At 43.5% G+C, this 20,536-nt stretch overlaps 1 protein-coding gene and 1 pseudogene across 3 annotated transcripts in view; one reads left to right on the forward strand and one right to left on the reverse strand.

Moving 5' to 3' along the window:
• LOC142831739 (leukocyte-associated immunoglobulin-like receptor 1) overlaps positions 1–20,536 on the forward strand; it is a 36,620-nt gene that overhangs the window by 7,121 nt on the left and 8,963 nt on the right. The window contains exons 2-3 of one of the 3 annotated variants that reach the window (XM_075942129.1): positions 13,958–14,033; positions 19,480–19,515. In XM_075942129.1, coding sequence (XP_075798244.1) covers positions 14,000–14,033; positions 19,480–19,515 — 70 coding nt within the window. In that variant the 5' untranslated portion in view covers positions 13,958–13,999. Of the gene's footprint in view, positions 1–13,933; positions 14,034–19,479; positions 19,516–20,536 lie in introns of those variants that run through there. The other 2 variants (XM_075942120.1, XM_075942138.1) reach the window with 2 other exon arrangements.
• On the reverse strand, positions 8,415–9,792 carry LOC142842449 (uncharacterized protein C11orf24 homolog pseudogene; annotated as a pseudogene).

Genomic DNA, 20,536 nt, shown 5'->3' on the forward strand with positions numbered 1-20,536 from the left:
TTAAATCTCTATCAATGCAAATTATTCATACCTATATCATTTCCCCCTTTAAATGTAAAAGAACATTTATAAACTATATTTGGGAACATGGGCGCAGTTTTTTCTCTCCAAACTGCTTCCTGCTGAATGGGGGCGTCGTTAATGATTTTAGGGTGTAACCTGTGTGCCAGGTTTATCTCAGTTGGCAGTTGAGCAAGGCAATTTTCTGAAGATGTTCACAGCAACCCTTCAGGAGGACGTGGTCCATCATACCAAATCGGAATAGAAGAAATCCATAGAGTCTCATCCTCTGTGAAAACAAAAGAAGACTCTCTCCAAAGCATCATATCCTTAGACCCAAATTCTGAAATCGTAATACCCTTATATCCATTCTGGTTTAGCTTGGCAGCCCATGTAATGAAATGTCTCTCTGTACTTAGCTCCTTCACAGTCAAAAATTTTAAAGAAAACACAATAATACAAAGAATCCAGACTCTCTGTGAATTTTTCATCTTTACGCGGCTTATTTTTATTTATATCTATAACTATCTGTACTCTGTCTCTTTAAAGACTTTACCTCTTTTTTTTTTAATCATCAACTTTATTCTCTATATTCTTTTTCTTCTCTCTCTCAAGCCTACGTACATTCATCCAACAGTGTGACTCATTTAGTGGTCTGAATCTGTCCTATTGTGAATCTACAATTTTTTACTATCCAGGAGCACTTTTGATTTGTGCCTTTAAATCACTAGGCACTTAAGAATCTAAGCTGTGACATTCCTATGCTAACTTTTTGCTTTTTGAGCGCATATCTGTAGACCAGGCTATCTTTGAACTCTCAGAGATCCGCCTGTCTCTGCCTCCCAGGCATTGGGATTAAAGGTGTTTGCTACTACACCTTGAACTCACAGAGATCTGTTTGTCTCTGCCTTCTAGGCACTGGGATTAAAGGCGTGTGCTACCACACCTTGAAGTCACAGAGGTCTATCTCCCTCTGCCTCCCAAGTGTTGGGATTAAAGGTGTGTACTAGGACACAAAACAACTCTCTTCCTTTTTTGTTTTTTGCTTTAAGAACTTCAACTTTCAGCTTGTATATATTTTTAACACACTTTAAACCATTCAGAAATTTTCTCTGTCTTTGAATCTCTCTTTAACTGTATATCTCTCTTTTTCTGACCACATGAGCCTTTAAATTACTGAGCAATATCAGTAGGACTAAAGGCGTGGCTTTGCCAGCTAGATCCAGTCCATTCCTTAGCTTTTCAGCCTCATGGCTGAGGTACTGGCTGCAAGGTCCCTGCCAGCCAGCGAGCTACAACAGACAACACTCCAGTCCTCTCTTGGTAGCTGGCCCTCCTGCCTCAAACAGTCAGAGTTTGCCCTGGCAGGATGACCCAGAAAGCCGGCATTTTTAAACGCGCAGCTTTGTTCCTGCTACGGCTGAAAACCGAAAAGCTTGCGTTCAGCTTTTCGTCACCACCGTTTAAGTGTTTCGTGGCAGGACCTCTTAATGAGCTGCAGGGTTTGCAGCTAAAGCTGAGTCAGGAAAATTTCAAAATGGAGGACGTACCATTTTGTGCTAGCTCTGGGGCCACCAGGTAGGAGCAGCGCTCAGCACTTTAATTCTGAGACTGAGCGTGCAGCACAGAAATTCTTTTCATCCAAGTTACATCCAAATCTGACACGCAGAGCACTGCGCAGTCTGAAAACACATCCCTGTATGGCGGCAGGAATCCGCCATGCTCTTCCGCCTGCCTAAGCCTGATTCTGCCTTCTGCCCAGGAGCAGGCGGGGAGCTCTGAGTCATCGTCAAGGTCTCAGAGCACTCTCCTTCCGATCCCAAGCGGGAACACAAACATAAAGCCAGAGTTTGCACTGGCGGCACAGCCCCGGGAAGCCACACTTTAAAATAACGCAGCTTTTTTTCTGCTGCTGTTGCTGAATCAGGAAATCTCTCTACAGCACGCCACCAACAAACAGCAAAAATCTGTGTTAAACGCTCTCTCCCTTATTTTTAAGCCTTCTCAAGTTTTTTGTGGACTCAGTTAGCCACACGTCTGGGCGTCATTTGTAGTAATATGAGCGGCGGCAGGGTTGCGTCCCCAACACCCCAAGCCGCTTGCCCGGCTCGGCTAGCTTATGCCCCAAATAATTACACGGACACTGTATTCTTTTAAACACTGCTCTGGCCCATTTCTAATAATCTATGTAGCGCCCCTAGGTGCGCTTACCGGGAAGATTCTAGCCTAAGTCCATCCTGGGTCGGAGCTGGGGCATGGTGTGCGTCTTCCCTGGAGCAGGTAGCATGGCGTCTCTCTGAAGGCGTCTGCTCCGGAGAGGAGAGCTGTGGAGTCTGACCTCACTTCCTCTTCCTCCCGGCATTCTGTTCTGTTTACTCCACCCACCTAAGGGTGGGCCTATCCAATGGGCCTAGCAGTTTCTTTATTGCTTAGCTAATGAAATGAACAGATTGATATATGACACTCCCACATCACAAGTCTCAGAAATATAGTGTCTATAGAGTTAGGCCTAGTAAAGATAGTGCTAGTTGGAGTCTTCCTGTGGTGGGAACTGGCCCTGGGCATGTAGACCACCTACTCCTCCACTTAGTAGGGGCTGTGGGAGAAGAAGGATGACAAAACTCAGGTGAGCGCGCTTCCATTACCAGGTTTATGTGCTACAGGCTGGAAGGCTGGATCCATATCTATGAGATGTAGCCAAGAGTGGATGGTGGATGAGGCGGGGGAGCATTGCACCCTATTGCTCTTCATGCCCTGTTTCTGGTTCAGCACAGCTGGCACAGGAAAATCCTTCCCCTAATACTTGGAATCTGTTCTCCTTTTATTTTTTTTTTATTTAAAAGTTTCTTTTTTATTTTACATACCAAACACAGTTCTCCCTCCCCCCTCCTCTGACTCACTTCCACCTCCCCTCCCCCAGCCCCTCTTCTACTTCTCCTTTAGGGTAAGGCCTCCCATAGGGAGTCTACAAAGTCTAGCATATCAAGTTGAGGCAAGGCCAAACCTCTCCCCACTTTACCATGTTTGAGCAAAGAATGTCTCTATAGGCTTTAAAAAGCTAGTTCATGCACCGGTGATAAATCCTGGTCTTATTGGCCCCCACAGGCTGCCCAAGCTACAGCTGTTCTCCTGTCTTAACTTGGAGATCCCACTGCAGTTGGTTAAAAGGAAGAGCTGGTGTGACTGGAGTTTCTCTGGGAATGGCCCTGAAACTAAAACCAGAAGACATGCTCATCATTCTCAGGGACTTCCCCTAAATCTATGGTTTGCGCTGAGTGTGTGTAACCAGAGAAGTCCCATGTCCACTTGGTGCAGGGAGCTCATAGGTCTGTGCGCTCTTCAGATTAGGAGAAGACAGGTCCCTCAGTCAGATTTCTAACACCTCAGTCACGTTCAATATAGAGATGCTTATGAGCACGTGATTCATTATCACCTCCTTCAGATTGGTGCTGCTAGTTCTTGGACCCCACCACTTCTCAGCTGCAAGTTCTTCCTCTGTGAACAGAAAAGTGAACATTAGCTCTTCACTAGGCCCATGCTGCCCTCAGAGTCCAAACATCAGGAAGCTAAAGGGAAATTCGATTTTTCTGGTGTTCTCCCTACATTCTGAATCATGTACAAGCAGTCTCAGAACACCTACAATTCAGGCTGGCTGCCAGTGAAACTCCTCCAGTGCTCTTACAAGTTTAACTTGACAAGACAGAGCCGTCAGTCTCCAAGCAATAACTCATGCTATAGCGGTGAACAGATAGAACAAAGGACTGTTTATGCATTCTCATAAGTATAAATGCATCAAGCAGTAAAAATGACTACATAACAGAGACATATATGCAGCCCCCTCCATGATGTTGAGTGGCCGCATGAAAGTTGTGATGTTTAGTGTTGTCTACTAGAGAGAATCTAGCATCATCTAGAAGAGGGGTCTCTGGGCATATCTGTGAAGAATTACTGTGATTTTGCTCATTGTGAGGGGAAGAATCACCCACTGTGGATGTCTCCATTTCCTGGATATGATCTGGAAATAAACAAAGAACAAGCTGAGTAGCAGCAAGCATCCATGACACTCTGCTCTCTGATTGTGGGTGCAACGTAACCAGATGACTCAAACTCCTGCCACTGTGACTTACTTACCATAATGCACCTTGAACTGTGAGCTAAAATAATTCCTGTCTCCATTAAGTTCCACTTGCTGAGGTGTGCTATCACAAAAAGAAGAGAAGAAACAAAATGCTTCCGACTTCTCTCTGGTGTCCAGTTCTTGTTGGTAACATGTGAACAGAGTCATTCATACCTTTCTCCAGCTGGTGGTTTCATTCCCCACTGAGTCTTGAGTGAATTATTGTGAATGCAGAGGTTTAGGATAAGGTCAATTTATTGACTTACAGTTTGGAAAATCAGAAGTCCTAACTGTTGTTACTTGAAGGGGGTGGGGGAGTGGGCGCTATCCAAAATAGAGTCTCCTTCCTTTAATATCCGTGTTCTAGAATCTTCAATGGAATTTAAAAATTATTTTTAAAAGTATTTTTGTATATATGTGTGTGAGTTTATGCCACATGTTCACAGAATGTGTGTGTGTGTGTGTGCGTGTGTGTGAGAGAGAGTTTATACAATGTGTGCACAGATGGCTGTGGATATCAACAGAGGATGTTGGATCCTTCAGGGCAAGAGTACAGGAAGCTGTGGGCTGCCCCACATGGGTCTCCTGCAAGAGCAGCAAGCATGCCTAACCACAGAACATCTTTCAGGCCTCCACGATATTAGGATTCAACATGTAAGCTTTGATGGAGGAAGGCACACAACTGTTCAATTTATAGAGTATCAGAGGAGACCTCAAGAAAAAAATTTTAAATCAATTTTGTCAGTGACCATGTCAGAGGAGCAGGTGGCAATTGAAGTCAAAATTGTCAGTCAAAGAGGAGGAAAATCCCTAATGGGTGATCCTCAGATAGGCAAGGCCCCCGAGACCACAGACTGTCTTCTGTTTCTGCTGTGCCCTTACACGTTTGCCACTGCTATATTTCTTTGGTATCTGACATGGTGTGAGTGGGTATGGGGAGATTATCACTGCCTGTAATGTAGTGTGCTTATCTCATGGAAACATCCTGTTCTATTGGATATTTTTACCAGTGTATTATTATGAAGATTATTTCTTCTTAAATTGTACTCTCTAATTGATAATAATAATGTTAATTTAAATTGAATTTTCATGATAAAAAGTCAAACAAGGAAGTGACACACACCTACGACACATGAGTTTCTATTGAGGAGCCATACAGACTGTTGCTCAGGTCAATAATTAGAAAAAATAATTGAGTCCCCGTAGCCCAGCTAGTTTAAATTCTTCTAGTCTTAATGTTGGGAGGTGTGTTCACAGGCTTTGGAGTGCATCATAGCTGAAACAAAGCTTTGAAAATAACTTGAAGTTAGACTAGATATTTTGGTCAAATAGGTTTGAGATGAAAAATCATAGAAAATAATCTAAAATTTACAAGGGCATATAGCTAAATTATAGATCCATTAGGTTAGGGTCACAAACACAAAGCAGCCCAAGTTTTACTAGATGATGTACTTTCCTTGCTAGAATTGGTTCGTGATCAAAGGTGATGATTAATTCCTTGTACCTATTTTGCCCTCAACCTCCTGATATAAGGAACTATTGATGAGTGAGTATGCACCCTAAAGATTTAAAGTGAATATAAATGTTTTCCATATATAAAAGTTTAGGTTTGTGATTCCTTTAAAATTTCTTATAAGATTACCTTTCAAGATAAATAATAAAGCTATTGATTCTTTCTTTGTAACTGTTTACACAAGCTGCCAACAAAAGAAGCCAGAAGATGGGAGGAGTGCTGTGAAATGCTGAACAGACAGGGCTATTAGGTCATGAACTTTGGTGACTTGCATAAGATCAAGCCAGTTGAAAGTCCAGTATGGATGGGGTAAAGGCTCTCTAGGTCCCACTTCCAGCTTAGGTTTGATTGGCAATTGATGGCTTCCATGAGAGGGAGAGTAAGTTTACTTTAAGGATGTGATTCATGGTAGGTTGACTATGCTCCAGTGGATGTCTCTACATCTATGAATATTTGGGTATCACTAATTTTATTCAGTGTCTATAAACAAAAAAGCAAGCAAAGAAACAAACCCAACACTGCTTGGTGGCACATTCCTGCCATTCCATAACTTGGGAGGTAAAATCAGGCAGGTCTGGAATTCAAGGTCATCTCTGACTATATAGTGAATTAAAGGCTGCCTAGCTATATGACACGATGTCTTTAAATGAAGGAGAAAAAGAAAGAGGCAAAAGAGGAGGAGGAGACATTAAAAAGAATGTTATTATATATACACATATATAATATATATAATTTAGTTCCGTTCTGTAGAGTCTATGAATTTCTCTGTTGAGGCTTGAGATACATGGCAATCTACAGGTATAACAATAAGTCATTAGGAGTTGGCTTATACTGCGTTTTTTAATTTTCATACATGCAGCCAAAACATACACATCAAAGTTTAAAGGGTTTAGAGCTATAACTCAACAGTAGAGTGCCTGTCTGGCATGTGGGAGACCCTAAACTTATTCCTTACTACTGAAAGAACCAAGAGAGGGAGTGCAGAAGTAGAGAGTAAGGGAATAAGCGAAGGAGGGAGGGGTAGGAATTCCAAAGTTCGGAAAGTTTCAAGTTTAACAACTCAGAAATTTTCTAGGGATCCCAACTCTCATGTTTGGTTAGTATTTTGGTTAATGTTAGTCCATTCTGCTTCACAATGACTCTATGTGTGACTTATGGACATTACATCTTGATGATGTTGTTGCCAATGATAGAAGTAAAGGAGGGCAAAGGTCTTGTGAAACCTCTCCCTCTTTTATTAAAGAATGGATTGATTACCAGTAACCCTCAATGCATAAAATTTACTTCACCATGAGTATTATTTGGCCTTACTGGTCATATGAGATGCTTTGGAAAAGCTGGGGCTGCGTGGTTAGGTAGGACCATTGCAAGATCAAGACTTCTGTGAACCACAGGTTGGACTGTTAAAATGTCTCAGTTGAAATTTCATTTCCTGGGGCTGGAATGATGGCTCAGTGGTTAAGAGCATTGCCTGCTCTTCCAAAGGTCCTGAGTTCAATTCCCAGTGACCACATGGTGGCTCACAACCATCTGTAATGAGGTCTGGTACCTTCTTCTGGCCTGTAGGCATACATGCAGATAGAATATTGTATACAGAATAAATAAAAAAAATTAAAAAAATTCATTTCCTTCCTGTTCATGTTCCCAGGCTCAGAACAGAGCTACTTACACAGAGCTAGGTTTTTATTAGGAGGAATATTGAGCACAAACTGTTTAGTCAGCCACCACCAGTGTCAGGAAGTGGCAAGGTGCACAGGAGTCACCATGCTTGTCTTCAGATGCAGAAGACCTTAGAGATGCTGTGGGAGGATATCTCTCCTCTCCCTGGGCTCATGGCATGCAAAGCGCTGCCTTTTCTGGTCTTGACATAAAGGTATCTATCCGACCTCAAATCCTAGGTCTGTCTCTTATCTATTCAGTCCCTTTAGGATTTTATGTTACTCTGTCCCCCCTCCAGTTTTATTTCCTCTACAGTATCTTCAGCGCCTGAGATTCTTTCTTCTATCTCTTGTATTCTGTCGGTTATATTTGTCTCTGAAGTTCCTGTTTGTTTACCCAGATTTTCCATATTTAGCCATCCCTTGGTTTGTGTTTTCTTCATTGCCTCCATTTCAGTTTTCAAGTCTTTTAATTTTAATTTATTTTATTCTCAGTTATTTTAAAAAAATATATCTGATAAGTGAAGAAAAGCAGCAGGTCTTCTCTAACACCAAACTCCTCAGGAAAAAGGAGTAACCATTAATCTGAGGAGGGTGGATTGAGATGCATTGAGCAATGCCCATATGTGTAGCTGGCTGCTTCTATTAAACATCTAGAGAACAGGCAATGTGTTTTTTTTTCTTTTTTTCTTTTTAGTTTTCAAGTCTTGAACTGTTTCCATTACCTGTTTGATTGCTTTTTCTTGGTTTTCTTGGGTATATTTGAGGGATTTATTCATTTCTTTTACCTTTTTGTTAGTCTTCTCATCCATTTCTTTTTTTCTTTTTCTTTCTTTCTTTCTTTTTTTTTTTTTGAGAGCAGCCACTGATCTTAATTCTGGTCAAGATCTCACACGCCGACAGCCAAACGGCCCAGGCCCCCTTGACCGCGGTCACACTTGCATATGTGATGGTTTAAAAAAATAACTATGAAAAGGCAGCTCTCTCCTGTTCCTGGAGTGGTCTGACAGCAGCTACAGTGTCTACGCATCTGGCACAGTTCCGAAATTGCACCAAAAGGATCTGGAGGCACTTGGTTTGGTCTGAGACAAAACAGAAGGCCACGGAGGAGGCCAGCCTTCTGGGCTCACATCTCTGAGTCGGCATACATGCCATTGATCTGGTAGTCCACCTGTGTGTATTCCTTCTTCTTGTAGCTCTCATAGGCTTGCAGGGCAAACATCGCTAGGACTGCGATGAACAGGGTCACCCCAAAAACGAGCACCACCAGAAGCAACATTTTGTTCCCTAAGGATGGGGTGAGGGGCTCAGGGGTGATCACTAGGTACTGGCCTTGGGTGCTGAGCTGACACGAGTCTGTGGTTGGTACCTTAGGGTCCCTGGAGCTCCTGGGTGTTGGCCCAGCAGAGGCAGTACCAGCTGTGGCTTTGGTCTCCATCCGCTCTGTTGTCAGGGGTGTGCCTGGCCCACTTATCCCCTGGGTAGATAATGCAGGGCTTGGCTGCGTGGTGAGTGTTGTGGCTTCCACTCTGGGGTCGGGCTGGTAGAAGGCACTGGCATTGTGCTGGCAGTTGGCTCCTTGGTTTGTATCTGAGTGGTGGTCACTACTGCCGAGGACGTTGAAGCCACAGAGCGGGTGGTGGTGGGCTCCAGGGTGGTATTTGAAGGACCAGGTGTTGAGCTGCCAGCTGTGCTATGCACTGGCTGTTCTGTTGTCACCTAGATGGTGGTACCTTGGGTTTGGGCACCTGAAGTGGGGATCTCATGGGGGATGTGTTAGTAGGTGTGCTTTCGGCAGGACTCGGAGTCTTTGTGGGACCGCTTGTGTTTATGGTGCCTGCAGCAATAGTCGCGGTATGTGGGGCCACCGTTGCCACTGTGGCTGATCTTGGTGATGTGCTGGCATCTGTACTTGGCACTTCCGCATGTGGTGTGCTGAGAGAGGGAAGTCCAGCAGTGGTGGTGGGTGGAGATGGCCCCACGGTCACAGGCCCTGATGATGGAGGTGGTGTAAGGGAACTGGAGGTCACACTGCCCGCCGTGCCTTCTCTGGTGGTCAGAGTGCTCGTGTTTGTCCAGTGCATTGTCATCTCTGCTGTCACTCTGGTCGAGTTCGGGATAGCTGCCCAGGTCCCCGTGGTCGGCGTGACAGGAGCAGGCGGCACTGTGGCTGTTCTCGGACCTGTATCCCTAGTCACGGTTTGCTTCATGGCTTGACGCCGCATCTTGGTTGCTACTGAGTGTCACGGCTCCTCAGTCACGCTATGGCTTCTAGATAAGGGCATGGAGGAAGTCCAAACCAGCACCAGGGCTGTCCACATCTTGCTGGCGAACTGGAAGCAAGGCTGGTGGTCTCTGAGCCAGCCAGCCCTTCAGGCTGTCCACAGTTGCCTTCTGCTTGGCCCAGGGATCAGAGGTATCTGCTCAGTGCAGACTGGGAGGCCAGGCTGATGATGTCCTCCTTGGGCAGCTGTGGGCTTGGCATCCTGTACTTGGCATATTAAGTCTGGCTTTGCAGGTGAGAGCAGTTGGGCAGGGCACTCCCAGGCCATGGCATTGGCTGAGGCACCTGTAGGATAGAGGCAGATCCTCCTCTGCGGTGCCAGACACACTGGGCGCGGCAGGCCTGTGGCCCTCGCTCCGCAGCGTAGCCACTTCAGCGATTCAGCCCCTCACGGGGACGTGGACCGCAGCGACACCCAGTTAACTCAGCTTGGGGGTGAGCCCTCATCCATTTCTTTAAAGGAATTTTTTCCGTCCTGTTTAATGTTATCTATCACTTTCATAGTGTTACGTTTAAAGTCAATTTCTTCTACTTCTTCTGTATTAGAGTGTTCAAGTCTTCCTGTTGCATGATCACTGAATTCTGGTGTTATCATGTTGCTTTTTAGGTTGTTGGAGGAATTCTTGCATTGGCACCTGCCCATCACTTCCTTCAAATGTGGTCAGGAGAGTTTTGATGGTTTGGTCCGATCTTTGCTGTGGCTAACTGTGTAGTTGGTTTTTTTTCTTGTTCTTCCCTCTTTTAGGTACCCTTAGCACTGGAGTTGGCTCTCAGATCCCCTCCTCCCTGAAGTAGGCTGTGGTGGTGGATCTAAAGACCCCGCAGATGGAAAGGAGTGCTTGGGGGCAAGCTGGGATAGAATAAGTAGAGAAAGCCAGGGAGAAGCCCTGCTGAATGGCCAGAAAGTTTAGGGGATTGGAGGGTGCCTGTACTCGGTTTCCAGGGTGTCCAGCCAGACTTATCCCTCCAGATGGATCTCCTGGTACTGGATCAGGGCCATTTGCTGGCCAAGGACCTTGCAGACAAAAGGGCAGGCTTGGTAGGTGCTGGCTCAGAGGAACAAAGAAACCCCTGCAGCCATTGCACTCACCACTGTGTCCCCAGACCCTCAGCCTGTAAGCAGGCTGAGTTCCCCTTTCCAGTTTTAATGGTACTGCATGAATATAGAGAGGGAGGGAGAGAGGGATGGGTGGATAGAGAGGGAGGAGGAGGGGACAGGTATAGAGGGAGAGAGAAAGAGAGGAGGGGACAGGTAAAGGGAGAAGGAGAAAAAGGAAGAGGGAGGAGACAGAAAGTGAGAGGGAACAAAAGGGGGGGGAGTGAGAGCGATAGGGAGCTGGCTAGTGTTTTGTCAACTTGACACAAGCCACAGTAATTTGGGAAGAGAAAACATCAATTAAGAAAATCCACCCATCAGATTGGCCTGTGGGTAAAGCTCTGAGTCATTTTCTTGATTATTGATGGATGTGGATGGCCGTAGCCCAGTGTGAGAATGATAGTTCTGGGCTGTAAAAGAAAGAAGACTGGGTAAACCATAAGAGCAAGCCAGTAAGAGGTATTCCTCCACAGGCTCTGTTTCAGTTCCTGCCTCCAGGCTTCTGTCTTGAGTTCCTGCCCTGACTTCCTTCAGTGATAGTGTTACATGGAGGTCCAAGATGAAATAAACCCTTTTCTCTCCACATTACTTTTGCTCATATTTTATCGCAGCAATAGAAAACCTAGCTAAAACAGAGAAAAGGATAAAACTTGTTCTTTTAACGTTTTAACTGTGCAGCTCTGTTTTATTGACTATGGTATTATGTTGTCTTAGACTTATTCTTACTGATTGACTAGCATTTTAGTCTATTGATAGATACCTTCCCCACTTTTTTCCTTCTAGTAGACAGCATTCTAAACTTTGCTTTTATGAATTTGACTTCTTTAACTACTTCATGGGTTTTGAGCCAGACTCTTGCTATATAGCTCAGACTGGTTTAGAACTCACTATGTAGTAAAGATTGGCCTTGCACTCTTGGTGATCTTCTGTTCATCCTCCCAAGTGCACGAATTTCAGGCATGGATCGGAATGTGCAGCTTGAATATGACTACTTAACATACCTCATGTGAGGGAACAATGCAGTGCCTTCCCTTCTGAGGTTGTTTACTGGGTCAAGCTGTTTCTTGAAGGTCCAGCCATTCTTTGGACAATTTCCCCATCATAGCTCTTGTGAATAGTGTTGCAATGATTCCATAAGTGCTGACAGCTCACTTCCATACTTTTATTCCCTTACTTGGGTTCTATTTTTAATTTCTTATTTTGTGAAATCTTCATGCTATTTCAACAGAGGAAGAGCTTTTTCCCCCTCTGATTTACACATTTTTTCCATCAGTGGCATGGAAGGAGGGCCTCAGGTCCCTGAAAATGATTGTGACTCATTCTCTCAGAGGCAGCTTTTCTTTTCTTTTTTTTTTTTTTAAATTTTTTTATTGATAAAAGGAGGATAAAGAAAAGAAAAAAAAAACAAATTTCCACCTCCTCCCACCAGCCTCCCATTTCCCTCCCCCTCCTCCCACTCTTCTCCCCCTCCTCCCACTCTTCTCCCCCTCCTCCCACCCCTCTCCCCTTCCCCCCACTCCTCTCACCCTCCCTCTCCAGTCCAAAGAGCAGTCAGGGTTCCCTGCCCTGTGGTACGTCCTAGGTCCTCCCCCCTCCATCCATATCTAGGAAGGTGAACATCCAGACTGGCTAGGCTCCCACCAAGCCAGCACATTGCGTTGGATCAAAACCGCGTGCCATTGTCCTTGGCGTCTCATCAGCCCTCATTGTTCGCCATGTTCCGAGAGTCCAGTTTTATCCCATGCTTTTTCTGGTAACAGTCCAGCTGGCCTTGGTGAGCTCCCAGTAGATCATCTCCACTGTCTCAGTGGGTGGGTGCACTCCTCGTGGTCCCGACATCTTTGCTCATGTTCTTACTCCTTCTGCTCCTCATTGGGACCTTGGGAGCTCAGTCCATTGCTCCAGTGTGGGTCTCTGTCTCTATCTCCATCCATCGCCAGATGCAAGTTCTAGGATGATATGCAATATATTCATCAGTATTGCTCTAGGGTAGGGTCATTTCAGGTTCCCTATCCTCAGCTGCCCAGGGAACTAACTGGGGACCTCAGCTTGGGCACCTGGGAGCCCCTCTAGGGTCAAGTCTCCTGCCCACCCTAAAGTGGGTCCCTTAACTAAGAATTGTGCTTCCGTGCTCCCCTATCCAACCTTCCTTTATCCCGATCCTCCTGTTTCCCCAAGTCCACCCTCCTTCCCTTCTACCTTTTCTCTCCCCATCTCCCCTAACCCCCATCCCACCCCACCCCCAAGATCCCACTTTTCCCCCCCGGCAGTTTTGTCTACTTCCCTTATCCAAGAGGATAACTATATGTTTTTCCTTGGGTTCACCTTCTTACTTAGCTTCTTTAGATTCGAGAGGCAGCTTTTCTTATAACAGTTGGGGCCCTGGGTTCCTGTTAAGAGCATGAAAAAGATCCAATTTCTCTACTCCTGGCAATATTTGTTATCTTTAAAAAATATCATCTGTGGCTGGAGAGATAATTTAGTGGTTAAGAGCACTAGTTGCTCTTCCAGAGGACCCAGGTTCAATTCCCAACATCCACCTGACAACTCACAACTGTTTGCAACTCCAATTCCAGAGGAAGCAGCATCCTCACACAGATACATAGACAGGTGAGACACCAATGCACATGAAATAAAAATAAATCTTAAAAATATCATCTGGGTCAATGAGATTGCCCAGTGGATAAAAATGCTTGCTCCCAAACCTGAAAACTCAAGTTTCATCCCTAGGACCTATATAGTAGGATGAAAGAACCAACTTTGCCAAGTTGTCCTCTGACTGCTACACACACTGTGAAGCACACACACACACACACACACATATACACACACAGACACCAATATTATTTAATAAGAAAGGCCATTATCTGTAGCAGGGCATATTTAACACGTCAAGTATCTGTTTAGGCTCTTCCAAATACCATAACAACAAACATTTAGGGAAGGCTTTATGATTTTCATTTTAAACATTAGGAAATGTGAGCTTTGGGTGTTGAAATGCCCAAAGATCAAGTGTCATTTATTTCTACAATAAGGACTGATGTGTAAATCTTATACTTCTGTGTCTCACATATTTATAGCAAGACAAATATGTTGAGGAATGAATCCAATTGCACCCAAACTCAGAGGTCTGCTGTATTTTTTAGAATCTGAACCCTTCTCAAAGAGGCAGTGACTGAAGGAAAGAAAGCTCAGAGGAGAAACCTCTTCCTCTTCATGTGAGGAAACTAATAGAGAAACCTTGTAATGAGCCCCAGCCCACACATCCTGCTTCGTGTGTTCACTGCAGGGCTTCAGCTTCAGACTGCGTCAGACTGCTGAAGCTTGAGTCATGTCACTTCATTCTGCCATGGTGCTGGCCCTCGGTGAGTCCGGGACAACTGGAGGGATGGGGTAGGTGATTTGGGGAACGGAGTCTATTTCCCACTCAGGCCTGAAACCAGCCAAGCAGATTCTGGAGTCCTCTGGGAGGAGACTCTCTCCACTCTGACCCCTACTTGGGGTTTTCACCACAGACTTATTGCTAGAAACAGAGATGGGGCATGTGGCCCAGTTCAGCTTTAAAAGGAGTGAGAAAGGGCCTGTTTGGAAGGGAAGATGACCTGAGAGCATTTTTCCCCCAGTGTTGGAGCTTGAGCTCAGAGCCCAGTACGTTAGTAAACATGATACCACAGAATCCTATTTCCTAAATCCAAATACTCTTTTTATTTTTTAAAATCACAGATGTTACATACTATTGAGTACCCTTGTTCAGAGATTCTTTTATTCTTAAGAAACTTTTATTAGTTCTTTGAGAGTTCCTTACTTGACTCATATGAACTCTTCCAAGATCTACCCCTCTTCCCTACCCACTTAACTTTGTGTCCCTCTTTTTTTTAAACCTTTACTACCAATCTGTGCTGCCCGATTATTCTTGAATTCATGGTCTAGCACTGGAGCATGGTTGACTTGATAGAGATTGCACTTCTGCACTTCTTCATTTTTTTAAAGAGACACTGTCTTACTGTGTAGCTCTGGCTGTTCTAGAACTCACTATTGAGACTAGCCTAAATCAGAAACTCACAGAGATTCACCTGCCTCTGCCCCTCAAATGCTAAAGGTGTGTTCCACTACTCCTGATTCCAGGGGTTACACTCTTAAAGAAAACTGAGTCTCCCTCTTCCAGCATCCAGGAATTCCCTTTAGCTCCAAGGCTAAAACAGGGAGAATTTGCCTAAATTTCCTTTCAGTTCTGGATTTTGTCTGGCTTGGTTATACACAGGTTTTGTGCATGCTATGAGTTAATATGTGCAGCTGCCCTCTGTGATCAGGACACCCTGTAGTCCCCCAAAGACATCTACTGCTTCTGGCTTTTGTGCTTTTTCCATCACCTCTTCCTAAATGACTTCTGAGTCTTGGGAGGAGGAGATGTATGGTGTGTATGCTCCCTTTAAGGTTGAGCATTCTGCAAACTTAGTCTCTACCCCTTGGTCAGTTATGTGTCTCCTTGTTAATCTCCATCAATTGCAAATAAAAGCTTCTCAGATGAGGGGTGCAGAATGCATTTATCCATGGGCATAATGAGGGATATATTTTTGCTATTACATATATTTGAAATATCTTTTTGAGAATTTCATAGGTGCATGCAGTATGTTTTGATCATATCATCCCCATTCTTGCCTGTAACACCATGCCAATTCCCTCTCCCCTTATACTTTGTGTCTCCTTTTAACAAACAATAATCCAGTGAACATAATTTGTGCTGCTCATATACTCAAGGGAATGGGGCTATCTGCTTGACCCTGGTCACACCCTTAGAGAAAATTGACTCTTCCTTCCCCGGAAGCCACCAACTTTCAATAGCTCCTCAGCTAAGAGTGGAGACCTTGTGAAACTTTCTCCCATACATCCCAGCCCTCATTTTACTTTTTCTCATTTTTTTCATTTTATTTATGGGCCTTTCATACAGTACATCTTGACAGAAGTTTCTTTCTTCAGTCACTCTCAATTCCCCTACCTACCCGTCTTCCCCAGATCTTCTGCTCCTTTAGTGTCCCTTCAGAAAAGTGCAGTTCTCACAGGGATATCAACCAAATATTGCACAACAAGATGCAATAAGACTAGGAGCAAACCCTCATATCAAGACTTGACAAGACAACCTAGTAGGAGTAAAGAGTCCTAAGGGCAGGCAAAAGAGTCAGAGGCACATCAGCTCCTACTGTTAGGAGTTCCACAAAAACCCCAACATAAGCAACTGTAATGTATATACAGCGGGCCTATTCAGACCCATGCAGGTTCTGAGGCTTCTGCTTCAGTCTCTGTGAGGCCCTATGAGCCCTGTTTAGTTGATTCTGTGGGCCATATTCTTTTGGTGTCCTCAACCCTTCAGGCTCCTGAAATCCTTCTTCTCCTCGGGGGTTCTCTGAGCTCCACCTAGTGTTTGACTGTGGGTCTCTGTATTTGCTCCTTTCATCTGCCAGAGGAAGTAAACAACTGGGCTAGGCTCTGAACTAAACCCATTTTATTTTTGGTTTTGAGACACTGTCTCACTAAGATTTTCAGGCTGACTTTGAACTCACTTTGTAGCCCAAGTAATACTTGAATATGTAACTCAGTTGAGTAGCTGGGATGCCAAGTCTCTTTCTCTACCTTAAGGATATTTAAGAGTTCTTTCACAAGAAGAACGAGGACTATACTCTGATATTAATGTTGTAGGAGGCTGCTTGTTCATTTACCAGCTGCTCAGACTCTCAAAATAATCACACAGAAACTGTATTAATTAAATCACTGCTTGGCCAATCACTACAGCATATTCCTAGCAAGCGCTTACATATTAAATTAACCCATTTCTATTATTTTATATTTTACCATGAGGCTCATGGCCTACCATCAAGGTTCCAGCTAGCAGCTCGTGTCTTTCCCCTCTTGGGGCTACATGGTATCTCCTGTCTCTGCCTTCTTTCTCTCAGAACTAAGTTTAGTTTTCCCCACCTACCTCTATTCTGCCCTGTACAGGCCCAAAATAGTTTTTTTTATTAACCAATGGTAATCAAACCACACAGAGGAGAATTCCACATCACCTATCCTTTTTGTTTAAATAAAATGGAAGGTTTTAATTTTAACATAGTAAAATTACATGTACAAAACAGGTATCAAGCAAGAATTATAGTTACAATATTTGTATGTACTTTATCTTTTATAATGACCAAGGAAAGCTATAATTATAACTATCTATTCTTCAACTCCATCAAAGGCAAAAAAAGGATAATAGGAAGTGTATTGTAAGCCACTTCCAAAACTCTAGAATTGACAGAGGCATCTTGCTACCTGGACAGTCACACAAAGTTCTTCTGTATTATTGGGGCATCCAATCTTCAACCTGCAGGCACATAGTATCCAGCAGACTTTTCCATGAAGCAGGAAATTTCAAAGACAGTTCTGCCTATATTGGCAGCTTGTCAGTCACTTTCTTCTGTGTTCTGCGAAATGTCTTGTAGACTCTTTTATGAAGCAGTAACCCTGAAAGACAATCTCACCTTTAGGCAAGACAGCAGTCATTTCTCTGTGGGTCCTGCATGCCCAGTTAATACTGCATAACATCAATCAATCCAGGCAAGAGCAGTTTTTTTGCTCAAATGGCTAACCAACTCCATAAGGAGCTTCTTTGATGTCCATCAGCCTCTTGAAGTAAATGGTGCTGCCAGGAGCAGATGTGTTTCATTGTCATGAAAAGTCTAAGTTATTAAAACATTTTAAATGCCACATTCTATAGCTCTTTGAAGTGGTTGAAGAATGCCTGTCTATCTGAAATATATCTCTCTACATCTAGAAAACCTAGCTATCATGTTTATAAACTTGATTATTATAGATGACTCTCTATTAACCTATGTTTCTTAATTATACGTTACATTTTATTTTATTTTATTTTTTGAGACAGGGTTTCTCTGTAGCTTTGGTGCCTGTCCCGGAACTAGCTCTTGTAGACCAGGCTGGCCTCGACCTCCCAGAAATCCGCCTGCTTCTGCCTCCCGAGTGCTGGGATTAAAGGCGTGCGCCACCACCACCCAGCTTATACATTACATTTTAAAATGAGCTGCACAAACACAATACCTTAATCAAGAGAAAATATAACAAAATAGACCTTAAATTTTTATCAATAGATCAAGATCCATACCAAAGCAAATTATTCATATCTATAGCATATCCCCCTTTAAATGTAAACAAACATTTATAAACAATATTTTGGAATTTGGGCATAGATCTCTCCAAACTGCTTCCTGCTTTTTGTTGGTCAAAATATTTTGGTGGTGTTTATGGCAACCTTTCAGGGGGTCTTGATCCATCAAACAACATTAGTCTGGAATTGATCCACAGGTTCTCATCTTCTGTGGAAACAAAAGCCGAGCCTCTTTTCCAAAGCAACAAATCTTTAGACTCAAATTCTTAAGCTGAGATACTTTTAAAATATATTATATGTTGGCTTAGCTGAACAGTCCATACAATGAAATGTCTCTCTTTATGTACCTGCTTCACAGCCAAAAAATATAATGAAAACACAATAAATATACATAATCCAGACTTTCTGTGTGTATTCCATCTTTACATGGCTCATCTTTCCTATTCTATTACTTTTTTTACAAGTTTACTCTGTCTCTTTAAAGACTTTGTTTTTTTAAATAATTTACTTTTTTATAACTCTCTATATTCTTTTTCTTCTTTCTCTCAAGCCTACGTACATTTTTTAAAAACACAATGTGACCCATTTAGAGGTCTTTTTCATCTGAATCTGTCTTTATTGTGTATCTGTAATTATTTTCTGACCAGAATTACTTCTTAAAATGCTAGGTGGGCATGGCTAGGGCAAATATGGCCATGCCTGCTTGCTCTGCCCAGTCCAACATGATGGAGACATGTTTGCTGCCTCTGAGAGCCATGCTCACAGCCCCATTTTTAGGCACACAGCAGGTCTATGTTACCATTAAGCAAGTTGTAGCACTCTGCTCACAGACACCATTGAAATGTTTTATAGCTGGACCTCCTGAAAGAGTCAGAGCCATTTGTGCTGGTGAACCAGGAAACTGCTGTTTTGAAACTGAGGGTTTTTTTTTTTTGCTACTGCTGAATCAGGAAGAACTCTCTTAAAGGAATCATGCCTCTGCTTGCTTTTAGCAAAGAGAACAAGAAGTTGCATGAAACTCTGTTTTGTGTGTGTGTGTGCGCGCGTGCGTGCGTGCATGCGTGTGTGTGTGTGTGTGTGTGTCTAGGATTCCTTTCTAAGATTTCCCAGGTTTTATATGTATATAGTTGACCATGTTGGTGTGCCAATATGTTGTAGGAGGCTGCATGTTCATTTCCCAACCACCCAGACTTCTGAAATAATCACACAGAAACTCTGTTAATTAAATCACTACTTGGTCAATTATTATATCATATTCTTAGCAAGCTCTTACATATTAAATTAAACCATCTCTATTATTTTATATGTTATCATGAGGTCCGTGGCCTACCAGCAAGGTTCCAGCTAGCAGCTCATGCCTTTCCCCTCTGGTGGCTACATGGCATCTCCTGACTCCACCTTCCTTCTCCCAGCATTCAGTTTAGTTTTCTCTGCCTACCTCTACCATGCCCTGTGCAGGCCCAAAACAGTTTCTTTATTAACCAATTGTATTCACAGCATACAGAGGATAATCCCACATCACATTAATATAGAAGAGGAATGACTGGGTAATCGTGAGAGGCTGGATGTCCCCACGAATATCTAGTCCTTCTTAGATTCTCATTGCTAAAGAAGCCATGCCGTGAGGATCTTTCTTAATGGGTTTTCTCTTTTAGTGCTGTGCCTGGGATGGACAATTAATACTCAGCAAGGTGAGTCATGTCTTCAGTTCGGCTTTGGAGAGGATCATGTGCACCTGGGAGACCTGGAGGGGGATCCTTGAATATCCCCTGTCATCATAAACACTCCCAAATATGCAGACATCACCTCTTCCTTTTGCCACCTACTTTTCTTTGTTTTTTTTTTTGGTTAAAAGTGTTTTTAATCAACAAATAACAATGGTATATATTTATATTCTGTCTCTCGGGTTTCAGTGCAAGTCTCTTCTGTGTCACTCTGATCTCACCTGTCTCTTGAGATGCCTATGCTCACCCCTTACATTCATCATAATCTTTCTGCCACCTGCTCAGACAATTATTCTCTCAAATCAGTCCTCCCTCCCATAATTTGCCTTCAAATGGAAGATACTGTGTTTCTTGTATGTGTGAAACCATAGAAACATGGAAGGCATCCTTAGAAGATGAACAAGATATTAAAAATATATGAAGAATAAGTGAAGAAAGGAGATAGGATTAGGAACTGTTTGTCTAAGGGCACAAAATATCATTGCACATGGATAAGGGCAGGAAGTCAATTACTCAGCATGGCTAGCAACTATGCATGTATAAATTTGTCATAAATGCAAGTTTGTGAGTTCATCCATATTGATTAATTTGATCCAGCTGTTCCACAAGGTACAAGACATCACCTTGAACATGGTAAGTTGAGCATTTTGTCTCTTGACATAAGTATAATTATCTGTGATTTTTATGGGGATGCCCTTACATTCAGACAGTTTGAAGAAGGTGAGATTTTTTTTCATTTTTTAAAATTTTTTATTGAAAAAAAATTCTGCCTCCTCCCAGCCTCCAATTTCCCTCTCCTTCCTCCTGCCCCTCTCCCTTTCCCCCCACTCCTCTCCCCCTCCCTCTCCAGTCGGAAGAGCAGTCAGGGTTCCCTGCCCTGTGGAAAGTCCAAGGTCCTCCCCCCTCCATCCACGTCTAGGAAGGTGAACATCCAAACTGGCTAGGCTCCCACAAAGCCAGAACATGAAGTAGAATCAAAACCCAGTGC

Source organism: Microtus pennsylvanicus, chromosome 1 (assembly GCF_037038515.1).
Source record: "Microtus pennsylvanicus isolate mMicPen1 chromosome 1, mMicPen1.hap1, whole genome shotgun sequence".
Classification (NCBI taxonomy): Eukaryota; Metazoa; Chordata; class Mammalia; order Rodentia; family Cricetidae; genus Microtus; species Microtus pennsylvanicus.